This window comes from Artemia franciscana, chromosome 18, assembly GCF_032884065.1.
Source record: "Artemia franciscana chromosome 18, ASM3288406v1, whole genome shotgun sequence".
NCBI lineage: Eukaryota > Metazoa > Arthropoda > Branchiopoda > Anostraca > Artemiidae > Artemia > Artemia franciscana.
Window position 1 is genome coordinate 11,344,764 of NC_088880.1, and position 20,722 is coordinate 11,365,485.

Here is a 20,722-nt window from a genome sequence, read left to right on the forward strand (position 1 = left end):
AAGCTAAAAAACTAAAAAAAACTAAAAAAACTAAAAAAACTAAAAAAAGGTAAAAAACTAAAAAAAATAAAAAATAAAAAAAAACTAAAAAAAAAGGAAAAAACTAAAAAAAAAGGAAAAAACTGAAAAATAAGCTAACATAAAGGTAAAAACCAATAAAAAACTAAAAAGAAAAAAAGGAAAAAACTAAAAAAAATTTTCATCTAAAAAACTAAAAAAAACTAAAAAAGGTAAAAACTAAATTACTAAAAAAGAAAAAAATAAATGACGACACTCAAAGAGAAAGCGACCAGGACAAAAGGAATGTTCGATTAGCAATCAACAAAGCACCGGGACACAGGGAGTATAAATGACGACCAGGACATAAGTAAAAAAAAAATTAACAAAACTAAAAAGAAGGTAAAAACTACAAAAAAACTAAAAAGAAAAAAAAACTAAAAACTAATAAAAAAACTAAAAAATCTAAAAATCTAAATAAACTAAAAAAGAAAAAAAAAGGAAAAAAATAAAGGAGAAAAACAAAACTAAAAAACGAATGTATATACAGACCGGTACACCGGGATACAAATGACGACCGGGACACAGGGAATATAAATGACGACCGGGACACAGGGACACAACTACAACGGGGACACCGGGGGAAACAGGGGGATATAAATGACGACCGGGACAAAAAAACTAAAAAGAAAAAAAAACTAAAAACTAATAAAAAAACTAAAAAATCTAAAAATCTAAATGAGCTAAAAAAGAAAAAAAAAGGAAAAAAATAAAGGAGAAAAACAAAACTAAAAAACGAATGTATATACAGACCGGGACACCGGGATACAAATGACGACCGGGACACAGGGAATATAAATGACGACCGGGACACAGGGACACAACTACAACGGGGACACCGGGGGAAACAGGGGGATGTAAATGACGACCGGGACACCGGGACAGGGAATGGTCGATTAGCAATCACCATCAACAAAGCTCAAGGGCAATCATTAGAATCATGAGGTATAGATCTGAATACAGATTGTTTTCCCATGGACCATTATATGTTGCATGTTCAAGAGTCGGTAAACCTGACAATCTATTTATATGCAAAGACAATGGGACAGCAAAGAATGTTGTATATTCGCAAGTTTTACGTAGTTAAAACCATATATATATATATATATATATATATATATATATATATATATATATATATACATATATATATATATATATATATATATATATATATATATATATATATATATATATATATATATATATATATATATATATATATATCTATCTATATTCACAGGTGGGACATAGGGACGCAACTCCAATGGCGCGTAACTATTATGGCGCGTAACGACTTACGCGCGCGGGGGGGCTTGGGGGGGGCGCGAAGCACCCCCACCAACTAGGTGTTGGGGTGGCGCGAAGCGCCACCCCAACAGCTAGTATATATATATATATATATATATATATATATATATATATATATATATATATATATATATATATATATATATATATATATACTAGCTGTTGGGGAGCTTCGCGCACCCCCCAAGCCCCCCCGCACGCGTAAGTCGTTACGCGCCATATTAGTTACGCGCCATTGTAGTTGTGTCCCACCTGTGAATATAGATAGATTTATATATGTGTTTCAAACTACGTAAAAATTGCGAATATACAACATTCTTGGCTTTCCCATTGTCTGTCCATATACAAAGCCGTATGTACTAATAATGACGTCATATGCAAACGCTCTTTTTACAAACAAACAAACATGCATGCACACAACTCGTTTATATATTATTAGATAGATAGATAGATAGATACAATACAAATTAACTACGTAAAACTTGTGAATATACAACAGTCTTCGCTGTCCCATTGTCTGTGCGTATAAATAGATTGTCAGGTTTACCGACCCTCAAAGATGCAACATACAATTGTACATTGGTAAAGCAATCTGTATTAAGATCTATACCGCATTTTTCTAGTGATTGCCCTTGAGCTTTGTTGATGGTGGTTGCAAATGCTAATCGAATTGGAATTGCAATCTTTTAAATTGAAAAAGCAGATCCGTTGGAATCATGGGAATGCGAGGAATAAGAACAGCCTCACCCTCATAAGGCCCTGTCAAGATTGTGGCCTCTATTAGGTTTTCCATTGTATTTTTTACGGCAAGTCGCGTGCCATTGCAAAGCTTTGGTGGTTTGATATTTCTTAAAAGTATTATTGGTACGCCTATTTTTAGTTGTAGCACGTGTGGTGGAAACCCTGAAGGATCTATGGAATTTTAAAATTCAGATGGATAATTAACCGCTTCATTTGGTTCCAAAATACAAATTAACTGCGTAAAACTTGCGAATATACAACATTCTTCGCTGTCCAATTGTCGCTGCATATAAATAGATTGTCAGGTTTACCGACCCTCGAACATGCAACGTACAATTGTCCATGGGAAAAACAATCAGTATTAAGATCAATAACACATTTTTCTAATGATTGACCTTGAGCTTTGTTAATGGTGATTGCAAATGCTAATCGAATTGGGAATTGCAATCTTTTAAATTGAAAAGGCAGATCCGTTGGAATCATGGGAATGCGAGGAATAAGAACAGCCTCACCCTCAAAAGGCCCTGTCAAGATTGTGGCCTCTATTAGGTTTTCCATTGTTTTTTTTACGGCAAGTCGAGTGCCATTGCAAAGCTTTGGTGGGTTTATATTTCTTAAAAGTATTATTGGTACGCCTATTTTTAGTTGTAGCACGTGTGGTGGAAACCCTGAAAGATCTATGGAATTTAAAAATTCAGATGGATAATTAACCGCTTCATTTGGTTCCAAAACTGTGTCGACTGACTTGTAAAGGACTGCCTGGTCTTGAATCTTGGTCAAAACAATATTGTTGATTTCATGGACGTCTACAGTTTTGGGTGCGAGAATCGCTCTTTCACTTAGCCATTTATTATTTTTATAATTTTTTAGAATATTCGGAAATACTTTTTCAATCAATTCATTTTTGGACGTCACTAAATTACAGAAATCAGCAGGTAGTTGTATACGTCCTGAAATTGAGTCTACTGGGAGCTTTCCGTTTCCCATTGCCAGCAATTGATCTGAAAATGTTTGACCAGAGTCATCGTTTTGCAATCGGACACGCATATTTTTAGTTAATTTTAATGTTTTTACGTGTGCCCATAAATTAGAATTTTTCAGGCAAGCATTCATTTCGTCTGCAGGAGTTGATCTAGGTATTATAGGTAATGTTTGCCTGAAATCTCCCGCAAGCAATATTAAGGTGCTGCCAAAGGGTTTTGAGTTCCCTCGCAAATCTTTCAAGCATTGATCCAGAGCCTCGAGCGATTTTTTGTGTGCCATTGTGCACTCATCCCAAATAATAAGTTTGCATTGCTGCAATACTTTACCCATCCCAGATGATTTGGAAATATTGCACGTGGGAGTTTCTGTAGAATGCAAGTTCAGAGGCAATTTCAAAGCGGAATGAGCAGTTCTTCCACCAGGCAGCAATGTTGCGGCTATTCCGGACGACGCAATTGCCAACGCTATATCATTTTTTGATCGAATTGATGCCAGAATCAGTTTTATCACAAACGTTTTACCAGTACCTCCTGGCGCATCCAAAAAGAAAATTTCTCCAACGTTGTTATCGACACAATGCATTATCGTATCATAAATGTCTTTTTGTTCCGACGTTAACTTGGAAATGTTATTTTGTACATACGACAATAGATCACTCGTACTGTAACTTTGTTCACGATCCAATTCAACACATGTCGAAACAGCAGCGATACGGTTAGGTGAAGGCATTCCCAAATCCTGAAGAGGTTTGTTTGCCATACTTACGCACAAATCTTCTATAACAACTAAAGTGTACTTATAAATTTCTGATGTAAAATCAAAAGTAATATCTGACGTCTCTAACTATTTTCGATGAAGTATATCTTCGGACATTTTTGACTTATATTTTTCCCATAACTCTGTAGGAGCTGATGGAGAGCAAGTTGTTAAAATGATGCCAAACAATGCACGAATTTGACTTGGGGTTGACGTTTCGCACGCGTCATTGATGCAGTTATCCCAGTGTTGGTCATTCTCCAATAAATTCAGAGCTTGGCATGCACTACGGTAAGTGTCATGTATAGTACCATTTACAGTCCTCAAATACTCAAAGGATGTCGGACCGGGTACATTCAACAAAAGCAGGCGTAGAAAGAAGCATTCATATTGATTGGGGTGAACGGTGTAGAGTCTTCCTATCGTGGTATCTTTGAAGATGGTAGGTTGGCCGTCGATTGACTTACCCTGTTTTCGACGTTCAAATCCTTTATTTTTAGTATTCCACGTGTAATACGAAGGCACTTCAGTATACAGCAGTTTTTTTGCAAAAGAATCATTTTTGCAAAGAGAAAAAAAAGCTGTTACTGTTGTATCCGGTGGATTCAGGACTATTTGTTGCACGTTGGTTTCCGTGAAATAAACACGTTGACCATTCTGTAAATGTACCGCTAAGTGAACAACAGCTGGACTACGTTCATGTATCGGAAATGAAAGAATTCGCCAAACAGCTTCATTACTGCTTATGTATCTTCCAGCCTGATATTCTACGATTTCATCGAAATCTTTGATTTCGGACTGCAAGCCAAAAACTGCCATGTCACTGCCTTTGTTGACGTATTTACATATGTATTTGATTGCCTTTACGGAGTTACAGTATTCAACGTTTATGTGTGCATTAAATGTTTTTGATAATAATGGGGAATATGGAACAACCCACTGGTTATCTACTTCGATGGTGGTACCGTTACGCTTCTTTATTATTGCTGTTTTACTGCCATCTTCAGTAGATCTTCTTCTATATTGTGGGTAACCATCATTGCCAGTAATTGTTTTGGGTACTAAAAGTCGAGGATATTGCTTTGTGCACCTTCCTTTGGCCATGCATGGTGAATTTTCGTTCAGTGCACCGCAAGGTCCATGTATCATATTTTTTACAATAATATCATGTAACCCCTTATCGACATTTTTATCAGGTATTTCAGCGGAAATCACATCATCAATTTCGTTCGAAGTAATTTTTTTATGTAGCCAGATTAGTATATGTGTGTGTGGCAAACCTCGTTTTTGCCATTCCACTGAGTACATCCAGCATCGCACTGACCCAAACACTTCATGTTTTACAAGGTAGTTTATCAGTGATTTCAACTTTCGCCGGAAGACACGTGCCCTAATGTCATGCCTATGAACCACCGATTGTCCTTGAAGTAAAAGCTGCAGTATCTCGTCCCAAGATTGATTACATGTAAATGTAATAAATAAATCTGGACGACCATAGAGACGAACATACGCAATAGCATCTTGAGCATATTCATGCATATGACGGGGACTGCCAGCATATGACGAAGGTAAAATTGTTAATCTTCCAACGTTTGTGGTATTACCGTCATTTATAACTGCATCTCGCAAATGAATGTATTGTTCAGAGCGGAGCTTGGTCTGATTCAGGCGGATATATAGCAAACGTTCTGATTCAATTTTAGCATACATATCCACGACGAATTGGTGAAACAATTCACGGCATTTTAAAATATAATTTTCTTCATCCTGCCGAATCATTAGTCTATAGGAATAATAATGCATTGCACTGCATTTCTTATTCATTTCTTTGTTAGTGGCTGGATTCATCAATTTAATATTAAAGTGATAGCCGTCGGCTCCATCCCAAAAAATGATAGGATATTGTAGGGCATCGTAGCATCGATGAGTTTCAGCAATTCTTAACAACTGAGCGTTTTGCTTATGAAGAATAATATCTCGAGGTAAAAACTGATCACCGACCATAACGATTGCCACTTCGTCGATAGTCGGAGCATTGTATCTACGCACATGTTGGCCAGGAGGCGTTTTGTCAGCGGAAATAACAATTTTATGCGTATCAGTAGGCATCAAATCGATGGCTGTTTTGAACAGACGCACTAAATTATTATTTTCGTGGAAAAGATGTTGCAATTGGGAAACGATTGTCCTTTCAACGTTGGGAGAAATTTCGCAACGTGCATTCAATTCAGAATTTCTATCACTGATGAAGTACAATTGTAAAAATTTATGATTCTCGCCTGAGAATGGTAGAAGGGACCCTGCTTTATGATAAATTTGCCCTTTTACTTTGAAAGTAGACATAAATTGATCTGGATTTTCGATTTGGGCTCCAAACGACGTCATTTGGAAACATGAGTTGTATTGTCTGATTTTTGACAAAAAACGCTTAGATTCCGACGTAGTTCCAGTAAAGAAAGTCTTCAATGGCTCTGGTGGTGCAGCCAATAGAGGAAGTTTAACTTTTCCTGAGGCGCAACACATTCCCATTGTTTCACCATTGAATTTCAAGGCCTTGCAATAGGGACAAATTTTAGACATTGTCCCGATTTGAACACATCTACTCAAGCTATAATCATCGACTGGGTTGTACCTGAATGCCAGGCGATAACTTTCAGGTTGCTCTGATTCCTCGGCACGCTTTCTTTTCTTACTTTCTCTATCAGCAGCAAGCCTGATTTCTTGCTGTTCTTGTGATTCCTCGGCACGCTTTCTTTTCTTACTTTCTCTATCAGCAGCAAGCCTGATTTCTTGCTGTTCTTGTAATTCCTCGGCACGCCTTCTTTTTGCACATTCTCTTTTAGCAGCAAGTCTGCTTTCGCGTTGCTCTGGTAGTTCCTCGGCACGCTTTCTTTGCTGACTTTCTCTATCAGCAGCAAGTTTTTTGGCATAGACTCTTTGAGTATCTTCATCAGTCATTGTAAACTTAAACATTAATAGATTTCTACGTGAACATATGTCTTATATAACTTGAATGACGTAACCGTCAAAGCAAAAATGACGACAACTAATTTCATGACGTCAGCCGACACAGAAACATGACGCCACCTGACAACTAGTTTCATGACGTCAGCCGACACAAAAACATGACGTCACCTGATCCACAGACAGACAACTTATTTTTATATATATAGATATATATATATATATATATATATATATATATATATATATATATATATATATATATATATATATATATATATACAAATAAGTTGTAAATAAATAAAAAAATAAAAAAAGAAAAACTAAAAAAATGTAAACCTAAAAAGAAAAAACCAAAAGAAGAAAAAATTTTTAAAAAAAGGTAAAAAACTAAAAACAAAAAAAGCTAAAAAAAAACTAAAAAAGCTACAAAGCTAAAAAAAGAAAAACTGAAAAAGAAAAAAATTAAAACATATTTGTTTCTTTGTATGTTTGAGGGTTTGCATATGACGTCTAAAAAAAAGAAGAAAACGAAAGAAAAAACTAAAAAAGAAAAAAGAAGAAAAACCAAAAAAGAAAAAAAGAGAAAAACTAAAAAAAAAATAAAAGACAAAAAAATAAAAAAATAAAAACTACAAAAAAAAATAAAAAAAGAAAAAACCTAAATATAAAAAAAAATAAAAAAGAAAAAAAAAGGTTAAAACTAAAAAAAGCTGAAAAACTAAACCAGCTATAAACTAAAAAAAGAAAAACTAAAAAAGAAAAAAAAAGAAAAAAAGAAAAAAACCAAAAAACAAAAACAAAATTAAAAAAAGAAAAACTAAAAAAAGAAAAACCTAAAAAAAAAAAAAAAACAAAAAAGAAAAAAAATTAAAAAGGGTAAAAACTAAAAAGGAAAAAAGCTAAACTAAAACTAAAAAAAGCTACAAAACCAAAAAATAAAAACTAAAAAGAAAAAAAAATTAAAGCATGTTTGTTTTTTGTATGTTTGAGGGTTTGCATATGACATCTGAAAAATAAAGAAGAAAATGAAAGAAAAAACTAAAAAATAAAAAAAAATAAAAAAGGGAAAACTAAAAAAAGAGAAAACTAAAAAAGAATAAAATAAGAAAAAAAAACTATAAAAGAAAAACACTAAAAAACGAAAATTATAAAAGAAAAAAAAACTAAAAAAAGAAAAAACCTAAAACGAAAAAAATAGAGATGAAAAATAAAAAAGGTAAAAAACTAAAAAGAAAAAAAAACTAAAAAAACTACGAAAGCTACAAAACTAAAAAAAAGAAAAACTAAAAAAGAAAAAACAAAAAAAAAGAAAAAACTAAAAAAAGAAAAAACTAAAAAAACAAAAAACTGAAAAAAGAAAAAACTAAAAAAATAACTAAATAAGAAGAAAAAACTAAAAAAGAAAACAAATTAATAAAAAGAAGAAACTAAAAAAAACTAAAAAAGAAAAAAACTAAGAAAAGAAAAAACGGAAACACAAATGTTTTTACAGACTGGGACCGGGACACAGGGACAACTACAACAGGGACGCCAGGGGCACAGGGGGGATATATAAATGACGACGGGGACACAGGGAATGTTCGATTAGCAATCACCATCAGCAAAGCTCAAGGGTAATCATTAGAAAAATGCGGTATAGATCTGAATACGGATTGTTTTTCCCATGGACAATTATGTGTTGCATGTTCAAGAGTCGGTAAACCTGACAATCTATTTATATGCACAGGACAGCGAAGAATGATGTATATTCGCAAGTTTTACGTAGTTAAAAACATTTATTTTCACAGAAGGCATATTTAGTCAGTTAGTCAAATCAGTTATCAAACGAATTGTCACATCAGTCAGTCAAATCAGTGTTAAGAAAGTTACTCATAGTTAGTCATCAGTAGTTAGTCAAATCACCTGTCAAGAGGTTTTAACAATATTTTCTGCTCAACATAATTTTATTTTTAGAGCTTTCAACCAAGGATAAAGTCAAGCGAGTAGTCATAGGAATACTGAAAACCATTGGACTCTTAGCGAACCTGTACATTTTTGTTGTATCTTTGGATCTACTTTCAACTGCATTCCAGCTCCTTGGGGGAAGAGCAACTGGTAGGTCACAATAGGCTTCAAAATTAGGTTCCATAGTTCTTGCGTATTAATTTCTTATGTTCCTAGTTTCAATAATCTTAGCAGCAAATTCAATAGAAAGAACTAAATGGCTAACTAAAGATTTGACGATGAAATAAATATGGGATAGGAAAATGTGTAAACTAAAAAAAAAATGGGAAGTCATCACAACGAACGTGCAAGGGCATGATACCCTAGTTGCTAGCCGTAGCGAGCAAAGTGGGTGCATGAAGGTGACGTCAGACTATAGTTGCGAGAGACGAATCGTTGGTGCGCTGACAGAGGTGACAAAAAATCAGTGAAGCCGGTTCTTTTGCACCGAGTGTGTTATGAGCAGACACTGAACTCGTCTTCGTATCAAACAGTTCGTGGTAGCGAACTGCAGTAAGGAGCGACCCGGCTCACTAGTAACCAAAACTCTAAAAAATGGAATTTTGACACCAATAGCTACATCAAAAGAATTGCATTTTAATGCTGATTTTAAATATATAAGTTTAATCAAGTTCAGTCTTACCCATCAAAAGTTACGAACCTGAGGGAATTTGCCTTATTTTAGAAAATAGGGGGAAATACCCCTCTTTTTAGTGTTTTAAAAAATAGATTCGAGAGAAAGAGTCAAACTTTATCGTAAAGAGTGAGACATTGATGAGGAAGCAGCCCCTTTCATATACGAAGTAATTTCTGTTCGTTTTAAGTTTTAATGTCGCTCCTTACTTTCAGCTAAAAAAAACTTGTTTTTTACATTTTAATCCAATCAGGGATAAACATGTTTTTGCACGAAATCAGGACTAGGATTGTCGTAAATATGTAGTCATCTTCAACTCATGGATAAGGAAAACCAGTCTTGCTAAAATTCTTTTCCTACTTTAAGTCAAGACTTTAGAAACATCACCAGAATAGAAAATAGGAAAAGTTGCATATGCTCTTTAGTTTAACCGCACAATATTCATTAGAATTACCATGCAACAACTTGCCAGCACTATCAAGAGGAGTATACCCTCCCAGAGTGTCTCTACTTTTTTTGGTGTGAGCCCTAAGAATTTCTCATCCCTTCTAACTAGTTTCTAATAAAATGTACAAATGCTATGCTTAATCTTTGTATATAACTACTGAAACAGACCATATTAGTTAATTTGGGACTGTACATTAAAAAAGAAAATATATATATATCTTTCATCACGTTCTTTCAGCTTATTTATATTCTTATTATATTTATTATTTATGTCAGGGCTTCTTAATCTATGGGTCGCAACCCAATTTTGGGTCGCGTAGCAAAATTATGGGATCGTGAGTAATAAAAATACAATTTAACAAAAAATGTTTTTTGACTTGTAAAATTATTGTTATAAAGAAAAATAACAATCATCGTAGATAAATATATCATAAAATCTTCTGGTTCGGAAAGACTGTTTATACCAGCATTTCTATTCCGATCATTATAATATCTTGTACAAATGTACTATGAATCAGAAGATGTTATAGAAATTTATAAAAAACGTAGATTTATTTTTGTAAATCTCTTAAAACCGAAATAATCCTGATAAATATTATCAACAAAATTTATAAGTGTTATTTCGAAGAAACTATATAAACATTTCGTGGCATTTTTTATTTAGCGATTGTATGATTGTGAATGAAGTCCCGGCATGTAAAAATCCTTCGGGTGCTTCTTAATTGATTGATCGCACCAGAATTGAGCGATGTGCTTCAGGATGCTGTTAAAGTAATAAATTTTATGAAGAGCCCTTAACAGTCACTTATTTTCAAATCTCTGTAAGGATACGGATTCCAACTACACAACTTTGTTATTACATGCAGAAGTAAGATGGTTGTCAAGAGGTCAAAGTTTTAAAAGATTATTGTTATTAAAGGACGAGATCCAAATATTTTTAACTGAACGAAAATGTGAATTTGCAGGTTTTTTTTTTCAAAATGACTTGTCTAAGCTGTCCAAGCTGTGTTATTTGTCAGATATTTTTGCAAAGTTAAACGATCTTAACTTGTCTCTTCAAGGAAAAAATTGCGATATATTTACTTCAAAGCGATAAAATTGAAGTTTTATTAAAAAGATCAGCATTTGGAAAAGTAGGGTCGAAAAAAATTCGTTCGAAATATTTTCCAGTGTCGACAATTTTATATTTGAGAAAATTCATCATAAAACTTTTATTGCCAAAACTATTGCAGATCACTTAAAAGTGCTAGAAATACAGTTCCGGACATATTTTATGTTAAATATTGATTTACAAAAAATAGTTTGGATTCAAAAGCAGTTTTGGATTGGCTTAAGTGAGATTGATCATCTGCAACTTAAAGCTCAAGAGGAATCTGCTGAGCTTTCGTGTGTCACAAATTTAAAACTACAATTTAAAAAAAGGCCTTGACTGACTTCTGGATCAAAACTTGAACTGAATTTCCCACAATCATCGATATGGCGTTAAATGTACTTCAGCCATTCAACACCACATATTTATGTGTAGTTACTTTCTCAGCTTTAACACACATTAAATCCCAATATCTTTCGGCGATAAAATGTTGAAGAGGTCTTACGTCCAGCAGTTTCAAACATTACACCAAGATTTGATTTGTTATGCAATAAAAACCGGCACATCCATCTCATTAAATTTTTAACGTAAACTTTAATTTATATTTACCACCCAACTGCTTGGATATATTCAAGAGGCTGGCACGTACGCAGGGGGGGGGGGGGGGCTTCGCCCCCTGAAACTTTGTGAAATGTTTAATTTCCCCTTGGTTTCTTGGGATTTCTGGGAAAAGTAGGACATTAATTAATAATCTAGATGCATGTGTAAAGCCTTTTTTGGGGGATTTTACAGCATGCCATTATCCGGTCAAGTCACTGCCCAATTATAAACCCATTTTCTGTCTAACATTTTACTCTCTTTGAAGTAATTAGCAATTGTGCTGTTATTTTCTTCGTAAAGAGAGTTTGCTTTCCACAGTAAAATAGAATTATCCTTGATATTAGGGCTTTTATCTCCCCCCCCCCCTTTCAGGAGAAAGTACAGCTTTTAATTGATCAATTTTGGAAACTATCATTTTTCATTAAAATCTTACGTTTTTGCAATAAAAGAACTACCCCCCACAGCATCCATATTGCACTGTTAACCCTAAAATTTAGATTAATCACTGGTTCTAAATCGCTATGAACATAACCTGAGCCTAAAACGTACTTCTGAGGCTTCAGTCTTCTCCCCCCCCCCACCATCCGCTACAGTACTACAGATTAAAGCTAATTTGTATTTTCCGATTTACGTGTATTTTGCATTAAAAAAGTGCCACTTTATATCTGCTGTTTCGAAGGTTTTGCCCCACCTCCCCGAAAAAAAATTTCTGCGTACTTGCCTGTCGATAAGATTAAGACGGTCAGAATTCACTTTTGTTTTTGAAACTATAATAAAAACTTATTTACATAGTTCTTATTATTACTGATATGGTAATGATTCTTCCCAAAAGCTTGACGTAAATACATTCTAAGACCACAATAGCTATGTATGACCTATGAAACCAAGAAAGGAAAGGATGCAATAAAAAAGGAGTATATTTTCTCCTCTTTTCAATTCATTTCAAAAGTTTAGATTTTATTGCTTTTTTAGCACCGAGGACGACTTGATGGAGGTATCGAATTTTTATGCTGATTTTAAATATATTGGTTTCATCAAATTTAGTATTTGTTGTCAAAACTTATGAACCTGAGAAAATTTGCCTTACTTCGGAAAATAGGGAAACACCCCCTAAAAGTCATAGAATCTTAACGAGAATCACACCATCAAATTCAACGTATCAGAGAACCCTAGCGTAAAAATTTCAAGCTCCTATCTAGAAAAATGTGGAACTTCGTATTTTTTGCCAGAAGACCGATCACGGGTAGGGGGTTTATTTGTTTTTTTTTTGCTTTTTTTCAGGGGCTCACCGTATCGACCGAGTGGTCCTAGAATGTCGCAAGAGGGCTCATTCTAACGGATATGAAAAGTTCTAGTGTCCTTTTTCAGTGACCAAAACATTGGAGGGTAACTAGGCCCCCTCCAACGCTCATTTTCCCCCCAAATTCAACGGATCAAAATTTTAAGATAACCATTTTGTTCAGCATAGTCGAAAACCATAATAACTATTTCTTTGGGATGACTTACTCCCCCACAGTCCCCGCGGGAGGGGATGCAATTTATAAAATTTGACCAGTTTTTACATAGTAATGGTTATTGGGAAGAGTACAGACGTTTTTCAGGGGGATTGTTTTGTTTTGAGGGGGGTTGAGGGGAAGGGGCTAAATGGGAGGATCTTTCCTTGGAGGAATATGTCATGGGGGAGGACAAATTCAATGAAGGGGCGTAGGGTTTTCTTGCATTATTAAAAAAAAACAATGAAAAAATAAATATGAAAACTTTTTTTCAACTGAAAGTAAGGAGCAGCATGTAAACTCAAAACGTAAAAATTATTGCGCATATGAGGGTTTCATTTCCTCCTAAATACCTCGCTCTCTACGCTAAAGTATTTTTAGTAATTTGAACTATTTATTTTATGGCCTTTCTGATTCAGGGGTCATTTTTAAAGAGTTGGGACAAAATTTAAGCTTTAGGGTAAATAGTGAGATATTAACGAGGGGACAAACCCCCTCATATACATAATGAAAATATAAGACTATAAAAGTTCGTTAAGTAATATAATTCTTAAGTGACGTATATTTTTTACTGATATAAACGTTCGTTAAAAATTAGACGTTCTAGTTGCCTTTTCAAATAACCAAAAATTGGAGGGCAACCAGGCCTCCTCCCCCACCCCTTTTTTCTCAAAATTGTCTGATCAAAACTAAGAGAAAGCCATTTAGCCAAAAAAAGAATTAATATGCAAATTTCATTTAATAATTTATGTGCGGAGAGCCAAAATCAAACATGCATTAATTCAAAAACGTTCAGAAATAAACAAAAAAACTAGTTTTTTTAAACTGAAAGTAAGGAGCGACATTAAAACTTACAATGAACAAAAATTACTCCGTGTATGAAAGGGGCTGTTTCCTTCTCAACGTCCCGCTTTAATATCGTTTTAAAAATCACTTTAAAGTTTTAATATCGCTCCTTACTTTCAGTTAAAAACTGAATTACTTTCAGTTTTTTTAATTTAATCCTAATAAGGGCTTATGCCAGATTTGCCTCTCACTCAATCTGACAATCTGTCTCGGCTTTTTCAACAATGGACATAATCAACATGGACATAGAACCGTTATATTGCCTAAAATGAGAGCAAAAAAAAAAAAAACAGAAACACAAAAAGGAAAAAAAAGAAAAACTAAAAAAAAAAAACTAAAAAAACAAACTAAAAAACTAAAGAAAATAAAAAAACAAAAAAAAAATAAAAAAATAAAAAAAAATTAAAAAAACAAAAAAAAACACCAGAAAAAAATAAAAAAAACCCAAAGAAATACAAAAAAAAAAAAATTACTGTCACAAAAGATACCAAAAAAAAGAAAACACTAGAAAAACTAAAACAAACTAAAAAAAAAAAAAAAAAAAAAAAAAAAAACAAAAATAGAAAAACTAAAAAAATCAATGTGTTGGAAAAACAAAAATTAAACAAAAACTGATGAAACTACGAAGGCGTGTCGAGGAATCACCAGAGCAACGCGACACCAGGCAATCGATTTATATGGACAGACAATGGAACGCCAAAGAATGTTGTATATCCGCAAGTTTTAAGCAGTTAAAAATTAGCAGCTTGCATACGTGTTGCTGGGGCGCACGGCCCTATATCAACGCGTGGCAGGGGTGTTACAACCTGTTGCTGGGGCGCGAAAAAAAAGACTGACACCCCGCGTGTTGCCGGGGCACCACGCGTTGCTGTGGCACTGCGTGCTACAGCAACGCGTTCCGACTGACTAGCTGACACAACAGGTAGGGGTCAGCTAGCAATCAAACTAAAAAGAAACTAAAAAAAAGAAAACAGAAAAAAACTAAAAAAAAAAAAACACCAGAAAAACTAAAAAAAAAAGAAAAAAAAACATACGCAGTTAAAACTTAGCACATTGCATACGTGTTGCTGGGTTCAGAGAAGTAGGTTTAGAGAGATTTTGGGGGGTGGGGGGTTAGGCTGCTCAGGGGGGTAGTTGACACTCCACATGTTGCTGGTACGCGCAGTGCCACAGCAACACATGGCAGGGGTAAGCTAGTACAAATATAAAAATTTAAGATAAATAAATTTATTTACTATAAAAATATAAATGAATTTTAAATCACCTAAATAGGTTTGAAATTTCGTTCGGCCATTAGACCCCTATAAACATGTCATTATTTTAAACCAAAACAGTTTTACTCAAATTCTACCTTATTCACATTAGTTAATTATTGCAAAAGTACACATGCTATAGGTTTTGAAAATTAATACTTTACAACTATCTTCATTTCATATTCTATTGTCTTAAATTGGATATAAGCAGTGAATCACATAATAGCCACTTGTCTATTATGTGCCCTTCCTAAAAATACAGCCCCTCCTAAAAATGTACCGATGACTATAGATAAATAACAACGGAATTTCTGGTAAGATAATATAAAATAGTAGCCTACCAATACAATGTAAATTACCTTTTACAGAAATAAATAAACCTTTCAGGTGATGTTTTTTCAAACGATTCGCTTCTAGCAAATCCAGTTGTTGGTGTAATGATAGGAATTCTGACTACTGTCCTTGTTCAATCGTCTTCTACGTCATCTTCGATAGTGGTGGCAATGATTGCTGCTAACAGTAAGTCTTTCTGCTGTTTTTCTTCCTTAGTGCATCCCCCCTCCACTGTTAAAACAGAAATCTTAGAAATTTTCCACACAACTGAAGTATGATGCTGCATCTACGGGTGTATTCAAGGGGTCTAAAGGGCTTAAGCTTCCCTCCCAAAGAGGCGTTTCGTGTTGGAACATTTATCTTAAATATTACAAAAAGATTTAATGTTCTAATTACTAGTTTTCTGTTTTGATTTTTTTTAAAAAGACACTTACAGGTTCATAACTTTACTATGTGTGTTTGTGTAAATTATTTTTTTTTTTTTTGTCAACCTAGAGACTTGAATGTAGCAAAACAAATAATTGAAATAGATAAATAGCGAATAGATGAATAGCGAATAGGTGAAGCGAATAGTCAAATCATCATAAGTGAAAGATATAAGTATAACTGAAATAAATAAGAAAAGATTCAATAGGCCCTCTCCTTAATCCAAGTCTTTGGTACTAGTCCCTTCTTCCCTACATCGAGTTTCACTACATACCTCTGATAGGACATAAAAACAGACTTGAATTACAACAAATGAACAAATCTAAGGCGAGAGTAATCATATAGTAAGGAAGCTTCACTCCTCTCCATTGAAAAAGTACACAAAAAGGGGCACATTTTGCAACATTTGGATAGGAATAACAGTATTCAGGCAACAACCCCTTTTTTCAATTACATCACCTCTGGAGAATTTTGAAGCCCCTCATGTATTTAATTATTTTGGGGTGAGATATCCTTCTTCCAATAATAATATAGAGTAACGCCAATTTAATTTTGAGTTACGAAACGATCAAGAGTGATTCTGGAAAAGCCTCTTTTACAATTTTCTACTCCCTCACCTCAAGAACATTTTTACAGCTCCTCCTGTACAACTGACTCTCGATAGCTTGAAATTCTCATCATATTGAATTATTTTCAATCGCCTATGGAAAATAGTTTCAAGTCAAACAAAAACCATGCATAGCTTGAAAAAATTTTACGGTTGTACTTTACCTCTGTAAGTCAAAGTGACCTGGAAATTACCTTTATAACTGAAAATTCAGTAGGTAAGTTGATATTAATATCTACTTCACCTCCATCAGTCAAAGTTCTAAGCTTTCTTTAGAGATACGAGTAATCTCCAAGCTTTTCCAGCGGACTTTGTAAGGCGAAACCGCAGTGAGCACGTTGGAATGTGTTTTTGAATCACATCTACTGAAGCGTCTGTCAGTGTTGCCACAGTGTTTATTACTGTACTTTACTGCAGATGGTGTGTTGTTTACACCGACAGCATCAGTATTCGAGTAAAAATGGGTGCAAAGAGACAATTAAAAACATGGTGGTAGGTGAGAAGCTAGGTTTAATTAATATGGTGCATGAAGGAACGCAAATGATGCAATACGTTCCTACCGGGATGGTGTGCACCATCCCGGGTAGTACGGTTTAAAGTCTTTTCAAAATCCAGACAGAGATTGAAAAGCGAGCTAATGTAGGTAGCACTGAATGTAGCAGGTAGAGATCTGCTGAGTTTCTTGATGTCAAATTGTGTGAGGCTAAGCGATTCAGACTATGTAGGGTTAAAAAAAAACTCTTCTTGGGGGCTTAATTATAAGAAAAAAGGCTAAACACTTCGCAAAATATCTAGGACGTGGTAATTTTAAGGCAAGGCTGGCTCGAGAAATTTAAAAAGAGACACAATATTACATTTAGAAAGTTTTGTAGCGAGAGTTAATCTATGGACAGTAATGCTTGTGATGACTATAAGGGCTTGTTAAAGAATAAGTTAAAGCAATATGACGTGAAGAGTTCAGAAAATATATTCCTGACATTGAAGACGCAAAGGTGTCCGCAATCAGCCTCCTAGAAGGATACTTACTTGTACTTGTCTTGGGACCAGACGAGGACGCCTCACCCGGCATCTAGAAGACGACGTATGGTTGACTCCCATTTCTAGTGATCTCGTGCCAACTCTTCAGCAAACCGGAGGCAGCAGCTATCCCACTCTTTGCCAAATCTTCGAAATACGCCAACGGGGTTGATACAGAAATGTTTGTCTTCATGCTGATCTCCCACTGGCTTATGCTGATCTCCTAGAAGCATGCGATTTGCGAACAAATGTTGTGGCAGCATAACGAGCAAGACAATAGCCAAACTGCAAGTCGCGTGGATTCGAACTGCCAGAATATCAAGTCGAAAATGGACCACAAGTGGTGTAAGTGCAAAAGTAACAAGAAGTGGAACCAAATGATAACGTCGAGGCTGAATGGAACGAGGTGATAATGCAGCTGTCATAAGACAAGATACGGACTTTTTTAGACAGTAAGGCTAATATACGGACTGTGCTATTTAGTGTGTTTGTACACGTTATTTTAATTATATTTTCAGATAGTAGTTCTTATCAACAGAGTAAACACAGGCAGGTTGGACACACGGAGGTTTTTTGGTGCCGATTTACCGAATACGGTATACTGAAAAAGGTACCAATTTGAGCTTCAAAAACTTTCTAGTTTTTGGCACCAATTTACAATGAAGCGTCGAATTTCACCGTGATCATATATAAAGAAAATAAATAAAAAAAAACCTTAATTGCTATATAAAGAAAAAAAAACCTTAATTGCCTACTTTTGTCAGCCGGAAAGTCAAAAAACTAATTTTTGGAACCGATTTACATTAAAGCCTCGAATTTCACCCAAAAAATCTTCAATTGCTTCCTTTTTTCAACTGGAAAGTCAAAAGAACTAAGTAATAATAGATAACTTCTAAATTTCAACAATGCATGAATTTAAAATTTAAGTAATTTTTTTAATGCAAAATTTGAAAATACTAAAATTGTAACAATAAAATAAAAACTTAGTAGTAATAACAATAGAAATAAATTGTAAGTTGCGATCAATCATGCAACCATTGATAACCTATAGTTAACTAACGGTGTCCAAGGTGTTAAGTTTTGAAAATCCCCTGCATGTTACGTTTTTTTTTATGCCGCTATCTTTTGACCACTGCTGCTGAAATTGGTGCCGAAAAAAAAGCTACTTTTTTGGGCACTTAAATGAACTCTTTTTCAAACAATTGCTGTGCAAAAGTTAAATTTGTAATTCAAAGTGTAGGGCTTGAGGGGTAGGGCTCCTCACATTTAGAGTTGGCATAAATTTTAATCGCACAAATTTTCTTTTATGTCAATTAGACTTATAAATTGATCCAAACTTTAATTCTAAATTTTGCATTGTTTAGATCTTAATCCACTTCTCGGGCAAAAAAAGTTACCTTATTTCAGGCGCTTGTTTCATTTAAAATCACTTTTTAAATATATTTAATCGCATTTCAGTCATTCCTGTACGTGAGGCTATTCCAATTATAATGGGTTGCAACGTTGGCACTTCTGTGACAAATACCATCGTGGCTATGACTCAAATTGGGAACAAAAATGAATTTCGTAGAGCATTTGCTGGCGCTACAATCCATGATATGTTCAACTGGCTTACAGTGATCGTCCTGTTAGCTATTGAGGTATTATCAAGTAAGTTTGTACCGTAGGTCAACTATGGTAATTCAAAAGACGTTATGTTGCATTTGTTTGAAGTTTACACTTCATTCCCTTAATTAAATTACACTCTTTTAATTGGTTTGACCCGTTTCATCGTATTCTTTTTGGTACGAAATACTTTTTTTTCATTTTTGATCTAGAGAAAAACAAATAGAGACCAGATTCAGCAAAACAATTCGCAGTCGGATTCTGTCTTTAAATCGATGTCAAGCTGTTCTGGATTCGTTCTAATTTATAGTGGAAAAATAGAACAAATAGTGAAAATTCGCAGTCGGATTCTGTCTTTAAATCGATAACAAGCTGTTCTGGATTCGTTCTAATTTACAGTAGAAAAATAGAATAAATAGTAAAAATTATGGTATTTATTCGTTTGTCTATCTCTATGGTTTTCCTTTCTTCTGTAATGCCTACTCTCTTTAAACAAGCAACTGTGTATTTATTTATGCATGCATATATGTATTTTTTCTTGAAAACGGCATCAAATATATATTTTTTTTTGAAAATTGGCATACTAGGAATTTGTGGTCTAAAAAAATAATTTAGATAGGTTACGAGTTTGAGAAGATTCGCCCTAATTTTGGAAAAAATATTCAAGTACGTCATATTAGTATACATTTCAAGAGCATTAATTACATCCCCCCAGAGTAATCTTATTAATTTAGTATCTACGATGCATGCCAAATTACATAAGATTACAAACTATGTGAAGAGCTAAAGAAAAAAGGCATGGAACAAGAAATAGATTGCAAAGGAAAACCTTGCACAACGAAATCTGCTGCTAGATGACAAAGCAAAATTACAATGGAAGGAAGGACCGTGCTTGAGTCCGTGAAGGACAAACAGGAAGGAGGCAATTTGATTCACGTCAGTATTATTTAATTCAATTGAACTTGATGATTTTTAAAACAGACAAAAGTGTTCCTGAAAACTAGCGTCTTCCACCTCATTGTTTTATAATTGTTTTAGGAAGTTATTTCCTATTATATTTATTTACAGTTTGCTATTTCAGGGAGTGCATTTGGCATTGGTTATTTAGAAGCAGTAACTTCAGCAATTGTTAGTGGCATAGGAGATTCTGCAAGTGGAGGGAATATAGAAACAATTGGAGTAATTACGGATCCTCTCACAGATTTAATAGTTCAGGTAATGTCACAGAATTCAGAATTCAGTTAATATTCAACTGAACCAAGTTTTTGAGGGCAAAGTCATATCCAGGACTTTCTTCGGGGGTGGTGGGTACAAACAAGTCTTCCCGGCGACATGTGTTCCAAGTATTTTCGCTACTTATGTGTGATTCGGACAAAATTATGCGGGGGGGGGGGGGGGGTCAAGCCAGATACCCCTCCCCCTGGCCACAATCCTGTTATAGATGAAGTTTATTTTTATTTAAGAAGCCACATACACGCTTATTAGTAGCAGTAGCGAAATAGTACACTGCAACAGGAACTTCAAACCCTTCTATCTGCGCTTTTCGAATTGTTCAGGAGAACATCTTCAACT

The 20,722-nt window shown here is 34.4% G+C and overlaps 2 protein-coding genes across 2 annotated transcripts in view; one reads left to right on the forward strand and one right to left on the reverse strand.

The window, feature by feature from the left end:
* Positions 1-20,432, forward strand: part of LOC136038603 (sodium-dependent phosphate transport protein 2B-like) — a gene marked incomplete in the record, with an annotated part of 45,027 nt that extends 24,595 nt beyond the window's left edge. Inside the window, 4 exon segments of the mRNA XM_065721813.1 lie at positions 8,770-8,910; positions 15,550-15,681; positions 19,004-19,195; positions 20,232-20,432. Coding sequence (XP_065577885.1) covers positions 8,770-8,910; positions 15,550-15,681; positions 19,004-19,195; positions 20,232-20,395 — 629 coding nt within the window.
* The window catches only part of LOC136038380 (sodium-dependent phosphate transport protein 2B-like), a 92,666-nt gene that overhangs the window by 28,039 nt on the left and 43,905 nt on the right, over positions 1-20,722 (reverse strand). The window lies entirely within an intron of this gene.